General features: G+C 42.2%; 1 protein-coding gene across 24 annotated transcripts in view; it reads left to right on the top strand.

Annotated features, from left to right (window-relative positions):
* ADGRL3 (adhesion G protein-coupled receptor L3) overlaps window positions 1-16,568 on the top strand; it is a 512,372-nt gene that overhangs the window by 390,976 nt on the left and 104,828 nt on the right. For all 24 annotated transcript variants that reach the window (XM_039382062.1, XM_039382059.1, XM_027725031.2 and 21 more), the window contains 2 exons: window positions 13,454-13,759; window positions 15,752-15,855. In XM_039382062.1, coding sequence (XP_039237996.1) covers window positions 13,454-13,759; window positions 15,752-15,855 — 410 coding nt within the window. The remainder of the gene's footprint in view (window positions 1-13,453; window positions 13,760-15,751; window positions 15,856-16,568) is intronic.

The raw sequence follows: 16,568 nt of genomic DNA, 5'->3' as shown, positions 1-16,568 counted from the left end.
GCACAATTCATGTTGCTGTCCCTGGACCTGAAATGATTCATGTTGCTAAAATCATCTCCCTTAGTTACAACCTGTTGCCTCATTGGAGCCTGTTTGACCAGGCATTTTGGCCTCTATGAGATTTCTGTGTGCTCTGCTCTGAACAAGAGCTGCAGACAGTGAGGGTTTAACTGGATCAGTGATGCTGTTTTAGCTCAAATGTGAACTTTAATAAGGGAAAATAACAGCTTAATTTTGAAAGGCATCTTGTAGGCCAAGGGTACTGACCTTGTACGAGTGGCTGCTGCCAAGAGGATTAGGGAGCTGTATGTTGCACTCAGAAATGTACTGTGGACATGCTGAGCTTGGCGCAAAAGATGTGAAGAGTGGTCCCTCCAGTCCAATACCTTGTCTGAGCTTCAGACTTTGCAGAAAGAGATTCCTCATGGAATAACACGGATCGAAAGAAGGGCTCATTCTTTTGCATTAGCTAGTAATTTTCTCATACAATAACACGGGAGGATCAAAGCCTTCCCTGTCCATCTCTTGTTTTACTGTAATCCTTGGCACGTCTCAGCACTTCCCAGGAGTGTGTTGTGGACTGTGATGAATGATGTCCTCTGCAGGAGGAGAAGGAAATAAGGACATCAGGTTGGCTGCTTGGGGTGGAGTTTTCCCCTGCCTCTCCCCACAAGTCTGTTCTTAGCATCCGTTCTGTAATTCTGTATTTTCTGGTTATCCATGAAAAGACTTATGACTTTCCCAGCACCAACTAAACACCTCAAGGACAGGTGAGCAAATAGTTGAGATGTTTGCAGTTTCTTTTATACCCCAGAGATTTTCTGTAACAGACACCGCGTTTTTTCAGGAGACAAAGTCAGAAGTTGCTTGCTGCTGCATTACACAATTTTCAGTCAAGGCTCAGGCATGGAGATGTTGATACAGTGAAGGCAATGGCATTGCATGAACCTGCAGGCTCCTGCGGTCATCAGTGCTGTGATGCACCTCCAAGGAGCACCTGCAATCTTGGACAAATTGAATGGCTTTTGATGCTACCTTTTGCTGTCTATAGACTGGCTGACTCAGATTCCTAAATCAAATCTCTTTTTCTTCAAGCAAAGACACATTTCTTTCTGCCTTGGAACAATCTCTGCAGTAGCTGATCAGAGAGGGCGAGCTGCTTGCCACTGCAGTGCTTACACTTTGTAATTTCTGTTTAGCTGAGCCATTCCAGGTTGACGTGCCGGTGAACTCCATGTCTCTGATATATGGTCAGTCAGACTCTGACCCCTTAAATAAAATTGTCTAATATTTATTTGAAGGTTTAAACGTTTCTTGACCTGATTATTGCTGACCACAAAGGTCTATCACAGATGACCTTCTTCCTCCCTTCCCATCTTGAGTCTGACCACCATACTAAAAAAGTCTCTTTATTTCCTTCAATTCCACATGAGTTCAGTGTTATGCTCTGGTTTTTTTAGTATTCCTGGCATGACAGATCTCCTCTCATTATAAATTATTCTGTCTGCTTCAGCTGCATGCTTTTTCTCATTTATATTTAAGTTAATGGAAGAAGAGTTGCTTTTGATGACATAAGTGAGCAGATTTTGGGTTAGCATTATTATAAAATAAGAGTTCTGGCTGGATAATGTAAAATATTAGCGATTTTGAGTTTTTTAGTACCTGTAAAGCACTGCAATGTCTAGAAAAACTAATATACTTCATCCCTGCAAATTGATGAAACTTCTTGATGCATGTATGGCATATGAAAGGCTCAAGGCTAATAACATTACAGGTCTCAACACATGTACTGAGTGGTCTACTGTAAAAAATTTACAAAACAAAAACATTTGAACATGTCTGACGCTGGGGAGAGGGAAAATGAATAATCACTGTAGACTGGTGCATTTATTTTATGTTACCTGTGAGAGCTGTAAAATGAGGTTTAGGCTGTGTGCTAGAAGCATATAGCAGCTCTTTAGCCATGTATTGTAGTATTAGTTTTATCCTATACTGAAAGTGTAATATCTGTTAAGTATATAAGCTTCTCTGCTGTATTTCGGAATTGGATACATACTGCTTGACTACGTTTTTTTCCTTCTGTTTTTCTGTTATGCTTTTGAATCTTGGAGTCATGTGAAGATACATTCACATTTATATGTCTCTCTTAATCTATAAAGCAAATGTAGCAGCTATATTATATACAAATATAGCTATTTATATATATTATATACAAATATAGCTATTTAGCAGCTATATTTTTTAAGATATGTGCATTGGACCAGGTCAGATTTTCTCTTGTCACTCCCCTCTCTCCCTTCTTTTTTCTCATGCTGTATATGTGTATCTTTTTCTTTTCCTTATAAGAGACATGATTTTTTTGTTCAAAATATCAAATTTATGCTTTGCAGTGAAATCAGGTACTTAATTTTATGGGCGTATATATTATACAAAGGCAAGGAGATTACACAGTTTAAAAATCTCTGAAGGATACAATTTACTTTTTTCATTTCTGTGTCATCTATTTGCTTTTCTTTATCAATTTCCAACTTCCTCAGATTCTTTTGATGCTCATGAGGATCCACAGTACCTTTTTTGGTAGCCCAAATGGATCAGGTGCAGTTTAGGCTTCCAGGACAAGAGTACATTATGGAAAGTCACTATTCTGGCACAGCAGCACTTGGACATTCCTCTCTGCATTTGATACCTCTGGTTTGGACCAGGGTAATTCTCTTGGGCATGTAAACTTTAGCACCTGACAGCATGTAAAACCACATGCCAAACCTGGGGAGGCAAGCATACAGCTTTGACCTAAAATAATTGCTTTTCAGCACTACTATTCACTTTCTTGTAGGTTTTTTATGCCTTTCTCTTCTGTGAGCCGAATTCTAAGTCTTAAAAGGTCAGTAAGCATATTCCTCTGCTTCACATGAAAAAACATGCTTACCTTGCAATGTGATGGTCTGAACAATTCATTAACAAGAATAATCTGAAATCTGACAGATATAAAGCTACAAATCAGTGTTGTAAGTTTTTCCACCCTGGGATTATGTATTGTCATCAACCCCTTGGGTAAGAGTTTGCAGCTATATCTCGGTTGAAGCTGGTAGCCTTTAGTGGTGCAGAGCCAAACAGGTTAGTTAAAACTTTCCTTTCTGATTTTTGGAGGTGGTTTGTTCCTGCTTTTTAGGTTTCTGCTGTGACTTTTCAGCTGAGATGACTGGCCATGGCAATGCCTTCAGCCCTGGAGCCTTCAGGCTGAGGCATATGAATGAATATTCAACATTGCTACCAGCAGCCCAGGGCCTCCCTCAAAAAAAAATAGCCTCTGGGCCATGGGTGAGGGCTTCTTGCATGCCAGGCTTGTTAGGACATCAGTGTGGATTTGACAGTGGACTGAGTTGCCTGTGTCCATAAATACTGAAGTCTGTTATGAAAATGGAACATCCTTGAAAGTGCTACCCAGCTCATTTAACCTTAAAACACCCTGTATTTGTTTATTTTTTGTAAATCTGCTTTCCTGAAGTAAATGTGTTATTCACAATATTAATGGCACTCTCATTGTTAAAGCTCTCTGCAGAATGCCAGATATCTATAAAACAGATTTAGATGCCAGTCCTGTAGTTAAAGCATTGTTTAGGCAGATCCCTGAGCCAACATGAACACAGCTATTAGAATTGAGCTTTACAAAATATTGACGTTTCTACATAAGTAATAAAGAGTTTTGAAAGGGAGCTGAGCAGCATTTTTTGGTTTTTTTCAGGGAAACTGCTTTATTTCTGAAAGTAACTGAATATTGATATTCTTACAGTGGAGTTTTGTCAGCTTCCCAGGATTGGTTTACATGAAATATTTTTTTTATTTGGCATAGGGTTATTTCTTCCCTCCCTCCCTTCCATCTGCAGAAAGCAAACCATTGCTGGCAAGTTTGGGGAGAGGGTTGAGCTAATCTCTGAACTTCAAAATAAGATGTGACCAAGAGGCCGAAGCTGTGCCTGCCCTCTGATTTTCAGGAGGGATCTTGACAGCACATTCACACCAAGGTGCACTAGAGTGTGCTCAAAGGGTGAGAAGAGACAGCCTTTCTCAGCATTTCTGTATTTCTATTGGTTTCAGTGGTCAGTTCTTTTCATAGTTCAGGCTGGTTGTCTTGTAGGAGAAAGAATAAATAGAATAAATAGAATAAATGAGTAACGTGGAAACCAGTGCAGTCAGAGACTGAGTGGAACAAATGCTCTGTAGAGAGAAAGCCCTTTGGTGGCTTTGCAGAACGATTTGTGATTTTGAAACAGGTTTGAAATAACTAATGTGTATCAAGAGGTGAAAATAAATGGGTTTGGTGAAAGACAAAAAGTGAGTTGTTGCTGGCAGGTTTATAATTCATGTTGCTCCAGAGTATGGATGTAACATCTACTCTACAGACAGCAGGCCCTGCTGTCCGGTCTCCAGTTCATGTCTGGGAATGCAGTAGGACCTGCTTGCTAATGAAGTCAGTCCTAACATGGGCTAGACAAAGAAGCGTATAAGCAACCCTAACTCCACCTTCCATATTTTATGGTTTACTGTTTTTCCCTACCTTTGATTTCAGCTGACCAGACCACCTACAGCATGTGTTAGCACTTTAAAACGCTGGGCATTGGAGCCAGTTTGGAAGCCCAGTACATGAATGGGGAAGGCACCTCAAATCCTGAGCCTCGGAGCAGCTGGGATTAAGGGACAGTGCACGTGGTGGAAAAGGAGATGAATTGTAAATGCAAAAAGCAGCCTCTATGATTTCAGTCTGCCAAACCTGACAGGAGGAAGTAGGGCCAGGCAGCTTTCCAACCACCTCTCCCCCAACACCTCTTGCACACACACATGCTGCAGGGCCAGGGAAATGATTTCTTGTAGTTCCAGTGGATTGTCTCCTTGAGTTTGATTGTACTATGCCCTCTTTCTTAAAATAACAGCATAACACAATCAGGTTTTAAATATTAATATGGAGATCACAGGAGTGTAGCTTGGAAGCACCGAATTACTGAGAATTGAAAAGTCTAATCTGTCCTTTTGAAAGCTGTCCAATTTCTTTTTTATTTACAGCATTTGAACCATTTCACAAATTGGAAAGCAACTATCCAGCCATTTCACAGGCAGATTATGATATGTTTAAGAGGGTCCAAGGCATTTATCCGAATGCAATTGGCCATCTTGCGGACTAACATCTAGACTGGAGGTATTACACACACAAATGAACAGAGACTATTTGAGGATGATAGTTTTCTCTTATTAAAGTTGTGCTTGTAGCTTGCAACTGAAGAAATGTTTCAGATAGTGGTGTAAGCTGACTGCCTTTGGCTCTCAAAAGGACTCGTCATGTTGATTGGGTAGATGAGAAAATGCTAGGGCGTGAATAGTTACTTTATGACTCCTGCACTTGGTTCCATTTTTCGCAAATGCAGAGGTGGAGAACTGCTGGAGAGAGACTGGCTCCATCTGGCACTACCTCTGCAGAGTGCATGCAAGTTGTTTGATTAAAGATGCAGAAGTACAGGCAAAAGGCAGGAAACATACTAGATGAATCTACATCCAATGCCAAACAGACGGGAAAAATTTGTTTTACTTCTTATCAGCTGCACATGTGCTTGTTCTGCATAGAAACTGAAAGGTATGTTTCAGCTTGCATGGATAGAACGTATATGGTTTCATTAATTAAAAAAAAAGATTAAAAAAAAAAACACAAAAAACCTGGCAATCCCATCCTCCAGTAAATCTCTTGAGGCCAAAAGTGTAGTGCTCACGTGTCTCTGCTCTATTATGGTCTGAATGAAAAACTGACAGCACCTGTTACTGAAATCAAAAGTGATTTCTCTAACAATGGGATACTGGGGAATTCCTTCCAGGCTTCTCTTTAATAGAGTTTGAAGGATTCAGGTTGGAAGACAGTGCATAAGATCTGCACCACTGGCTCTGATGGATGTGAATCATGCCAGGGGACAGAGATTGTTTAGGAGGTTAGAAGTTCACTCCATACATTCAGTAATAATATACAGCTGGTATGTCCTTAAAAAGAGATAGTATGTTTTTTTTCCCCCGTGTGAAACCACATGTGGATTGAAGAAAAAAAAAAAAATCAGATTTTATACATTCAAGTCCAGAAATTCAAAATAACTGCAACCACATCTGACAGTATTTTTGAGAACTAGAGTGAATTGAAGCTAGATTGCCTAAAAATAGCTCTTGAACTGAACTCTAAAAACTATTAGATTAGTCTATTTATAATAAATCCTGATCTACTGTCTATTAGATCAGCTCTTCTGTAATCTTTTCCTGTTTACCAGGCCTCCTATGGGCATAGTTCATCTGCATTTCTAAAAACATTATAGCATGATGTTTTAAAAAATGCTCAATTTTTTTATCTTGTGCACAGTGGTCTGGTTAAGTTTCTACCTGAACATTCAGAATCATTTGCAAAGTCTGGAACAAGCAATATGGCATCAAGGCCCTCAGTGGATGGTTGCCAAAGGTTACAAGAGATTCACAAAGGTGTATTTGGCAGAGGTCCTGGGTAGGAAGCCAGAGCTATGACTGTAGGAACTCTCCTCTGATAGAAGAGGACCATGGTGAAGACAACAGGTGATGCTCCCATGCTGTACCCGTTCATTCCCTCGTATTGCTAGATATACCAATGTGCTGTAAAATAACAGTTAAAACATTGTCTGATGTCTCTGAAGTTGCATATTTTAAACAGGATCCAGTAATTTCTTGGAGAAGACTGGGTTCAGAGAGAAAAAAAAAAGAAAATAAAGAAGTATTTTCTTTTATTCAAATGACAACTAAATTGGGGACCTGACATTAAGAGCTGTTTGGAGCCAGAAAAATTATTAAGCCCTGACACACGCACACCCCCACAAAAGTCCCACAGAAGCATAAAAGTTGATATTTCACAAAAATACAGTCAGGTTGCTGTTTGGGTTCTTATTTTTCAGGCAAAACTTAGAAGTTTGCAATAATAGCTAGAATATTTTTGACAGAACAACCTTTCTGTAGCAATCCAGCACATGTAATGAACATTGGTCATGGTCAGAAATGTAGAGTTTTGAGTCAAAAGGGCTTTGGTAGACATATTTTTTACCTGTTGAAAATTGGTGCATGTGGTGGCTGCTTTGAATGTATTGTCTTGCTGAGAGTGGTGGTGCAGTGAAAAAGGGCGAGCTGGGGCAGACTGAGTGAACTTAAGCCTGTTGCAATGATTTTGCACACTTCAGCTGTCATTCTTTGTTCTTTATGTTAAATGCTCAAACTGATATTCAGAGGAAAGTCCCAGTGTGTTAAGTGATTCCAGCTTGAAGTGCATTGAAACAGCTGAGTTTGCACCATGTCTTGGACCACAGCTGTAGGTTTCCCCCTAGTACAGGCGCTCAACATATGGTCCATATCAATTGCAGCATCTGCCCAAGCCCAGTGAAAAGTCATATGTGGGCAGAGTAGCCTTGGGCACAAAAACTGATTCCCTACTAGAAGAGATAGGAAAATAAAAATCCAGAAAGTGTTTCTCTGTTTGTCAGCAGTCCACAAGGGAATGGATCTTTCTTGTCTCAGATGCAGCATCCTTCACCTCTGCTTTTCCTTCTTAACTTGTCTTAGGTAAGAGGGAGGAAAAAGGAGATCTATGTATCCATGTGTCGTACTTCATGTGACTTTTTCAGGGTGCAGGGCTGTGTGCAGTTGCGTTCTTGAAGATGATGTGCCATGTTGAATATTCTGGGGCCATCACATATCTAACCTTCCCATCAGTGGGTTTTGTAAGCCATTTGTCAGTCTCAGTCAATTAAACTCTGACAACAAAAACCAAAACCCCAGTCCCTCCAAAAGCAGTGTGTGAACTTATGTTCATGCATGATTTTGGCTCAGCTTCCCCGTATAATGGCGTGTGTGAGCACAGGGGAGAACTGTTCAGATGTTTGATGTGAGGCCGACTTGGCCTTCACCTGCAGTAAAAATAAATCATAGTATCTCTCAAACACGTGGAAGGAGCTGTACATAATTTAGGGGCTAATCTCACCTTGTCAATTCTCTGGCCCCCAGCTCCTGGATTTCTTCATTTGTCAGCAGTCCACAAGGGAACGGATCTTTCTTGCCTCAGATGCAGCATCCTCCACCTCTGCTTTCCCCAGTTACCCTGTGTTAAGAGGGAGGAAAAAGAAGATTCATATATCATACTTCATGTGACTTTTTCAGGGTGCAGGGCTGTGTGCAGTTGCGTTCTTGAAGATAACATGTCGTGTTGAATACTCAGCTCCTGGGTGGCACCAGCATGTAGTTTTTGGTATTCCAGCAGACTTTAAGCATGAGATGGTTTTGCAGGTTGATGTCTTTTGTGGCATGGACTCAGTATAACTTTGCAAGCCACTGGTGTGTCAGTGACTGGGTTGATGGTGTCTAAGGCTCACCCTGGGTGCCTCTTGAGTTCAGTCATTCTTTTCTGTCGCCTTACATGGAGTTCTTTGAAAAAACATCCAAAAAGGCAAAAGAAAATGGGAATATATTTACTTTCCAATAGTAATTTTTTTTTCTAGTGAGTTTCAGAAAATGTTCTGAAATGCATTTGAAAATGCCTGTAGAAAATTAATTCCCGTGAGATGCATTTATGTGACAGGGAAGAGAAAAACAGCTGTGATATAATCCTCCAATTGTATTAGGTTTGTGGGTTTTTGTGCTGCTTCTTTCAAGGCATGCCTAAACCTTCTTATTTGCTATGTAAATACAGCTTGCACCATCTTTCAGTAGAAGAACAAATGATAAAAGGGATGCTGCAAGCAAAGGATGTGGTTGCCAAATATGAAAAGGGCGAAATGAGCAGTGAGGGAGGGACCTTCAGGTTTTGTGCTTCTCGCAGCCTTTCAGAATCCTGCAATGCTCTGTTTGTCTTAGCACAGCAGCAACAGGTGTAAATAATTGTGCATACAGCCTGGACATGCTCAAGGGTGTGCTTGGATTGCTGCTGTTAGACTGCTTGGATTAGCTGGTCCAGTGTTGCAGAGGTGCAGCACAGCGCAGGCAGGGGCTCTTGGCTGCCCGCACCCCACCACGTCTACTGGGAGCGTCAGGCTCGGGAACGCAAAACTTGCTAGAGAGTGAAGTCATCGTGGTTTGCTTGGACCTTGAGCGTGAGACTTGGAGTGCAGCCTCTTCTCCCAGTTAGTGAGCAAGTGCTGGCTCGTACCACGTAGCCGTCAGGCCAAACCTTGGGATTGCAACCCCAGGGGCAGAGCTTGATGGATGTCTTCTGTCATCTGTTACCTAGCAAAAGCCAGAGAGCCTCACCCAGGAAATCTTGTCTGCAATTTCTGCTCGAGGGGCCCCCAGTTATCTTCATTCATGGGACAGAAAGTGCATGACATCTCTTAAAAAGTATTTTCAGTTATTGAGTGCACCAGGTCATGCGCTGGATACTTGGGTGCCAAAATTAAAAAAATTATACAAAACGTAGCAAATAGCCTTTCTTGCAATCAAAGCTGCTTTTGTTACAGGAAAAGACTAGTCAGAGTCATTTGGGAATGCAATCCCACGTGTCTAGGAGCACCAGGAAGAGGTGAACAGAGCAGAAGATAAGATGACACGTGTGCTGGATTTTCCTGATGGCAAATACATAGTACTGGTCTCAGGCCAGTAGTGCACTTGTCATGTCACTTCTCCAGGAAAGGGGAACCAACAGAAATGGAGGAAAAAGAAAAAAAAAGAAAAAAGACAATCCATTATTTATTTAACGTTATTCCCCATGAGTAAATTCCTACCGTGATTTTCCTTTCACCAAGCAAAATTCTGCCTCCAGAAGCATGAACTCTATGTAACGGTTGGGAAATAAAAGAAAGAAGGAAAAAAAAACCCCAAAATTTCTATTTTCTTGCTAGTCAGTGTGCCCTAAGTAGAGAGAGGCTCCTCTGGGAGTTTCAATTACTCCCTTGTGGACACTGGAAATGTTTTGGGTTTGGTTTTTTTATGGCTGCAGCTCTAATCTGAATGGCTACAAAATTTAGTCTTCCACTGTTAGTGCCAGCTTTTTAAGGAAGGCAGGGAAGAAAAAAGTGAAGTATCACTTTGGGGTGTTTCTGGGGAAGAAATGTTTCCACAGCTCTAATTCACTTTCTTGGGAGCACTGAAAATTCCTGTCCCAGTGCTGTGCTTTGTGGAATCAAAGTCTGCAAAGTCTTGAATTTGAAAGGAGTAGAAACTGAATCTTACCCAGAAGCTGCCTTTAAAGTCTTGATATGGTGAGGTGTGGTAAAGACAAGCAGTAAAAGTAAAATAATCAACATTTCTGGTTATAGTAGTGTTGATGATTTTTAAAGGTGCCTGTCTTGGAGTAAGAATTGTATTGTGAAGCATTATCTGAAGAACCTTTCTCTCAAAGCAGTGCCGCAATGCTGCTTTCCCCCGAGTTAAAGATTCACAGTTTATTGGCAGCCTGAGTTAATCTGGAGGTTTGATCTCTGTTCTGTGATGTAGGATTTAGGTAATTTTGCACAGGTTGCAGTCTCTTCGTGGTTATGCTTGGATTTGAGAATCATTTGTATGTAAATGATCCTGATCTCCTGTTCTTTTGCTTCTTACCAATTAACTTCATATGGAAGCACACGGTTCTGTGAGCAAAACTGGCAAGCAGTGCTGCCTGGGGCCGGTGAAACTAGGTGGTGTTAGCATGGTGATCATGATTGCTGGAGCTCATTACCAAATTGACTTATTGGATAATCAAACCTTTGAACTCAGTTCAGTGATATCCCATCCGTCTCACTCCATGAGACCACTTTGAGGCAGCTTTTTTATAACGTGTCCTATGTAGATGGTAGATGTGTTTATTTTTAAAAACAGTAAGAAAGCCCAGTGGAACAAGAAAAAAGTTGGAAGAACAAGCCCTCGAAGAGATTTTGACACTGGTGCTAAGGGTTTTATGGAAGATAAAACAGCTCAATTTTTTATGGATGGAGGAAAATGCCATTAAATCCCTTGTGCCTAACTGCTACAGTAAACTTGCCAGAGTTATTCCAATAACAGCACGCTGTGGGACGTTCAATGATTTCCAATGAAAACTAGGCTCAAAAATGCAGCTCTCCTGCGTGTGGATCAAGGCGAGCTCCTGGGTGCTTAGTATGTGTTTCTATATGCTCACAAATGACTGTAGAATTGTTTTAAATGAGATTTGCTAGTTTTTGGCTTTGAAACTGCATCCACTATATCTGCTCACTGCCTCTATGCCTGTAGTGCATGGCGTAGTTAATTTTGCAAAAGGAAAATAACTTCTTATTGCACGAGTAAATGGGAAAAATTCTTCAGGTTGCTATCTACCAGGCTGGTCTATATTATGAAGAAATAAAACACATACTCGTGGCAAGACCTGCTGTAGTAAAAGCAGAAATTTGCTGAAGTTCTCTACAAATTTTAATCCTTCCAGTAATGTCAGATGGAAATCATCATTTTGTGATCTAGTGCAGCTTTGAGCAAAATTTAGATGAAATCTGTGAAGGTCTGCAGGATTGTACATTGTATTTTTCGGAGTTTGTTTAAAATCAGGGCTCATTGTGAAAGGGAGGTGGCAGGAGAAAGCTGGAACATCTGATCACTGGGGTTGGGAGACCCGTTTTCAGATCAGTGTCCTGGTGCTCAGGTGATCTAGTGCTTGTTTTGCTGCTGCTCGCCTTTTTCAAGGCTGGGGGAGAAGGTAATCCTGTTTTCCAAGGCACGGTAGAACTGGGATTTTAAAACTGAACATTGTCTTGGAAAATACTTATCCCTCAGAAAATTATGTTTATGATGATGCTGAGTTTTAGGTTTTGAGGAGAGGGTATCTCAGACTTGGATTAAAATTACGTAAAACCGGAGCAAGTATGTGCTTCAACTACCGTATTATTGAGTATTCTGCGGCAGGAGAGTTACTCAGAGCACCATGGGCTTAAATTACTTAAATAACAGAAAAAAACTTTCAGAATGGAAAATCTCCTATTTTACAGCAAATGCAGGCCTCTCTATGCTTGAAATGCACCCCATTATGCATTATTATCTAATATTGCACAAGTAGTGAGCATGGGACTTTCAAGGGACCTAGAAAAGGATGGCCTTTCAGGAGCTTGCAGGCTGAACCTGCTCACACAGCAGGATAGTTAAGAGGGTGCTCCTTGGGGCGACAGGACAATCGTTACATTTAATATTAATTTTTGGCTAAGCTGGACTTTACACATGGGTGTCTTTAGTGTAGAAACTCAGATTCCCATTGCTGGACATGGAGCAACAGTGACTGAAGGCTTTTTGGATGTTGGAGGAGGTGGGATGGTAGTGAGATGTTATGGCCTGGGAATTAAAGTGAGAATGGTATCAGACAAGCCTGTTCATATGGCTTCCTTACCTGCATTTCCCAGTTAGCCCCAGTGTTTCCCTAGGCAGGGACTGAGGGGGCGTGTGAATATCTGGTGTTTAACTGGAGTAAAAGTGTTAGGTTGAGAGAAGCAGAAGGGTGCTTAGAGAGAGGCAAAGGAGGCAGGAGAAGCAGGCTTCTTCACAAGCTGTATGTGGCATGGCATGACAGGGGTGATGGGGAAGCACTTGGAGGCCAACTGCTTCAGTTTCCCCACCTGATGTTTCAGTTCAAGCCATAAAGAAATCCATATGAAGCTCCAGTCTGTGCAAGCACCTTGGTCTAAATAGGGGGCTAAATAAGGTAATTATAAGGTGGGAATCCCTCAATATTCCCCACACACAGTACTTGGCATGGCTATTGCAGGATGTACAATGGGTTAATGCACTTCTAAAGCAGGCTCGCCACTTCTTGCTGCTTGACTGCTCATTGCAGGTTTTCAATGAATTAGCCCATTGAGCATTACACTCTCGAGGATTTGGCTGGGCTGATGTGCACCTTTGCATGTGTCACATGGCCTGCAGCTCAAGGGGCCAGATGCTGCTCTTGGGATGAAGCAGCAAGGCATAAACCTCAGAGACAATTAATGACTTGCTCCAGAGAACAGTCTTGTGTTCATCCCTCTGTTCACAGCTGGTTTTGGGGATAGATTTGTGGTGTGGTTTGTTTGTTGTTGTTTTTTTTATTACACCATGGAAAATGTTTTTCTGTCCACACCAGCTGGGTCTTCAGCAACACTAAAAAATTAAAAGCACTTCTGTGCTAGGTGTTCCCTAAAAGATGGAAAATAAGATTTTTACATTAAAATGCCAGGAAGAAAAATGGTGAGGGCATAAAGCGCAGCTTTATTTTCATCAGAGGCTAGTGCTTTTGGAAAATCAGTTGTGCTCCAGCAGTCATTACCCTCCTATGTGCTTCTCTCACTGTTCCAGCTTCTCTGTGAAAGGTGGCTGTACAGCAAGCCTTGCCTTGGCTGTAGCTCCAACTACAACTCTGCAGGCCACTGGAGTCATTGGAGGGGACATCCTCAGGATGTAGGCTTGAGTCCTTTTTCCTTCCTCTCTTTAACCAGCTCTGCCTTTGTTTCAGGAGTATCGACTTCGGGGGCTCTTGGCCCAGGGAGCACCACTGCTAGCACCACACCACGGATGGCCACCAGCACCACCGGCCGCCCTACCACCACCTCGGCTTCTGGCAGGAGGAACAGGAGCACCAGCACACCATCGCCCATGGCCGACGTCCCCGACGAGATGACCACGCACCTCCCGCCCGCCTCCTCCCAGCTGCCGCCCGCCGGTGCGGAGAGCTGTGACCCCGTGGAAGCCCGCGATATCATGTGGTCTCGGACTCGGCAGGGCCAGGTGGCGAAGCAGCCGTGTCCCATGGGCTCAATAGGTGAGTCGAGGGGTGGGAGGGCACAGCAAGCTGCCTCCACTTGCCCACGGCACGTTGTGAGTGGGCAGCTTTCACCACTGGAGCACGCTGATGCCTTCTGTCAGGTCTGCGTTGCCTTGGTCAGGTTTGGCAAGCAGCTGGCTGGGGATGAAGCCTCAAGATGCTGAGCACTTTTGTGCAGGATCTTTAGCATCTGGTCAATGAGAGTACAAGTACTAAAGACCCTGTGGGGTTGCACTTGATGTGCTGTAAAATGCTCTGTTATGTATGATGCACCTGTTTTCCTGTTTTTGCCTGTATTTGTAGCCCCTGGACTCACTGACTGATGATGGCTAATATTTTGTTTGTTTTGGGGCAGAGAGGGGATGGGGGAGGAGGTCAAAAAAACTTGTGTTTTGAAGCTTCTGAACCAGTGTGAGTGATTTTTCAAACTGGAGCCAGCATCCAGCGTGATCAGCTGAGAAAGCAGCAGAGAAACAAAGCCAAATCTTTCAAAAGAAAGATTTTGCCCCTTTTCTTCTACTCTTCCCCCAATTTTTTTCTTGAAAAATGTTGCTTTTGGAAATTTTCTGTTCAATTTAAAACACAATCAAATGAAGGACGGGTTTTGGCATATGGTTCAGTTCTCTGTTTTAACAAATGCAGTTTTCTAAAAATATTTATTTTTCACACTAGTCTTGGTGTCCAGCCCCAAAAATTGCTTGCAAAGGAGAAATCTTAAAGTGGGGGAAGTTGCCTGAAAATAAGGGCTGAGGGGATCTGGCTTGCAGAGAAGAATCTCTGTTAATTCTCCATTCCTAGATAGCCATTCACACCTGTGTATATGAATACTGACTCACTCTTGAATTTGGTGAGGACAGACTGATAAAATACCTGTTAAAGTATGAGGGGCATGGAAAGGCATCAGTGGTGAGAATAGGTAAAGAACATTTTTGCTGTCCTTCCCAGCCCTACTTGGTAAAATTAATGCAAAAAGTATCATGTGGTTCCCAGAGAGGGGAAAGGATATTCTGAACCAAAGCTGTGAAGATGAAGGCTGGATGCAGGATGCCCTTTCCTAAGCACAGGAGTTAAGGATTGGATGAAAATAGCTAAGGAAAATAAAATAATCCAATTTATTGATAGGGGATGGCCATAAACCTTTCCCATCTCTAATTTCTGTGCTTCATGCAACTTGTTAAAAGCTGTGGAATATTAGCAATGGGTCTCTTCCAACTCTCTTTGAAGGCATGAGCAAACTCTCACTGGTTTTAATTGGAGCTACTGTCAGACCAGCCTGTATTTCATGCTGAAGAGTTCAGTTCTCTGGGGGCAGAAAGTTTTTCTTGCTTTTTAACGATCTTTAACTGCACCATTTCAGATGCATTTCTCTTTGTCTGAAAGGGCCTGAGGCACTTTGCTGTTTTTTGCAGCAGGGATTGGGCAGCTCTTTCCAAACAGCTCTTTCCTCTAAAGTCCCTCTTGACACTTGGGGGTTGACAGTAAAGCCCAGCATTACATCTTGGCATTCACAGCTTTCAAACTTGTGTGTGTATCCACCCAAATGGTGTAATGATGATTCAGAGCCATAAAATCTTCAGAAAGCAGAAAGGAAGTGGAGGCACAGGGTCTGATCCGATTCACCAGTGGTGAGGCAGAGCACTCAAGGTGCTGGCTCAGTGTTTGAGATCTAGTTTTGATTTCTTAGTACCGGGCAGCTTTCCTGCCTGACCTAAGGCAAAGTCCTTTCTCTGTAGTTTCTGCTTGGCAAATTGGAAATAGTGTTCCTGCATTACCTCGTGGGTCTTTTACGTCTTAGGGCCCCTAAGCATCAAGATGATGGGAGACTAGGACACTGAGATGACGCAGAAGTGTCCTACTGAGGACCTGAGCACTAATAAGCTCCCAGGTTTTGCATGAGGTGTATGTCACTGTGAAATGAAGCCTATGACATGGTGTGCTGGGGGCAAAATGTAACCAATAACATTGAACGCAGTGGCTTTCCTATTGCAGGGGTTGCGACTTTCCGATGTCTTGCGCCAGATGGTATCTGGGAACCCCAAGGACCTGATCTTAGCAACTGCTCTTCACCCTGGATCAACCACATTACTCAAAAGGTAAAACCCTTCCCATGTGTTGACAACTCTGAGTCTAGAGTGACCTTCCTGAGCTCCCTTTTTTTTTTCACACAAGGAACCTAAAGGGATCGACGGTCACACATAAAGCATGAGCTATGCATAGTAGCCAGGAATTACAAGGAGAAAGCAAGACTATGATTGTCTTATGGAAATTAAGGCAAAGAGGGTAAGGGAAAGCAAAGGAGAGGAACTGGAGAGTGGAATTAAACTAGAGTGAATGGCATTTCTTGTTTGTGGCAAGAAAAGGAGAAAAAGGGAGGAGGAGGTGGGTGGACATATGGAAAATACTGACTTGTTGCAAAAGGAAACTCCCTGTCACGCATCCTCCAGGAATTTTTCATGTCACGCAAGCACAGGATAAACCCTCTAGTTAAGAAATCCTTACCAAAGAAAGGCAAGCTCAATGTGAAATGTTTGCATTGTGCCTCTGACTTTCTGTTTTTAACTTCTGCACAAATTATAACAGAACTGATGAAATAGAAAACAATGCCACAGTAATGCATACCTCTTGACTCTTAAGTCCCTTGATGAATGTTTTCTAGCACTTCATCATTTATCAGTGTTAAAAGTGCATTAACATGTGACAATGGAAGTTCAAGACAAGCAGAGCTTATTTGGTAGCAATATGTTGAGCGTTTTTGTTATTAATGCACAGTGGTGCTTTCAGCTGATTTCATTACAAACAGAGACCA

This window comes from Pipra filicauda, unplaced genomic scaffold (assembly GCF_003945595.2).
Source record: "Pipra filicauda isolate LSUMZ 115617 unplaced genomic scaffold, ASM394559v2 scaffold252_size1811890_pilon, whole genome shotgun sequence".
Lineage (NCBI taxonomy): Eukaryota > Metazoa > Chordata > Aves > Passeriformes > Pipridae > Pipra > Pipra filicauda.
This window is presented reverse-complemented; position numbering and strand designations above follow the sequence as displayed.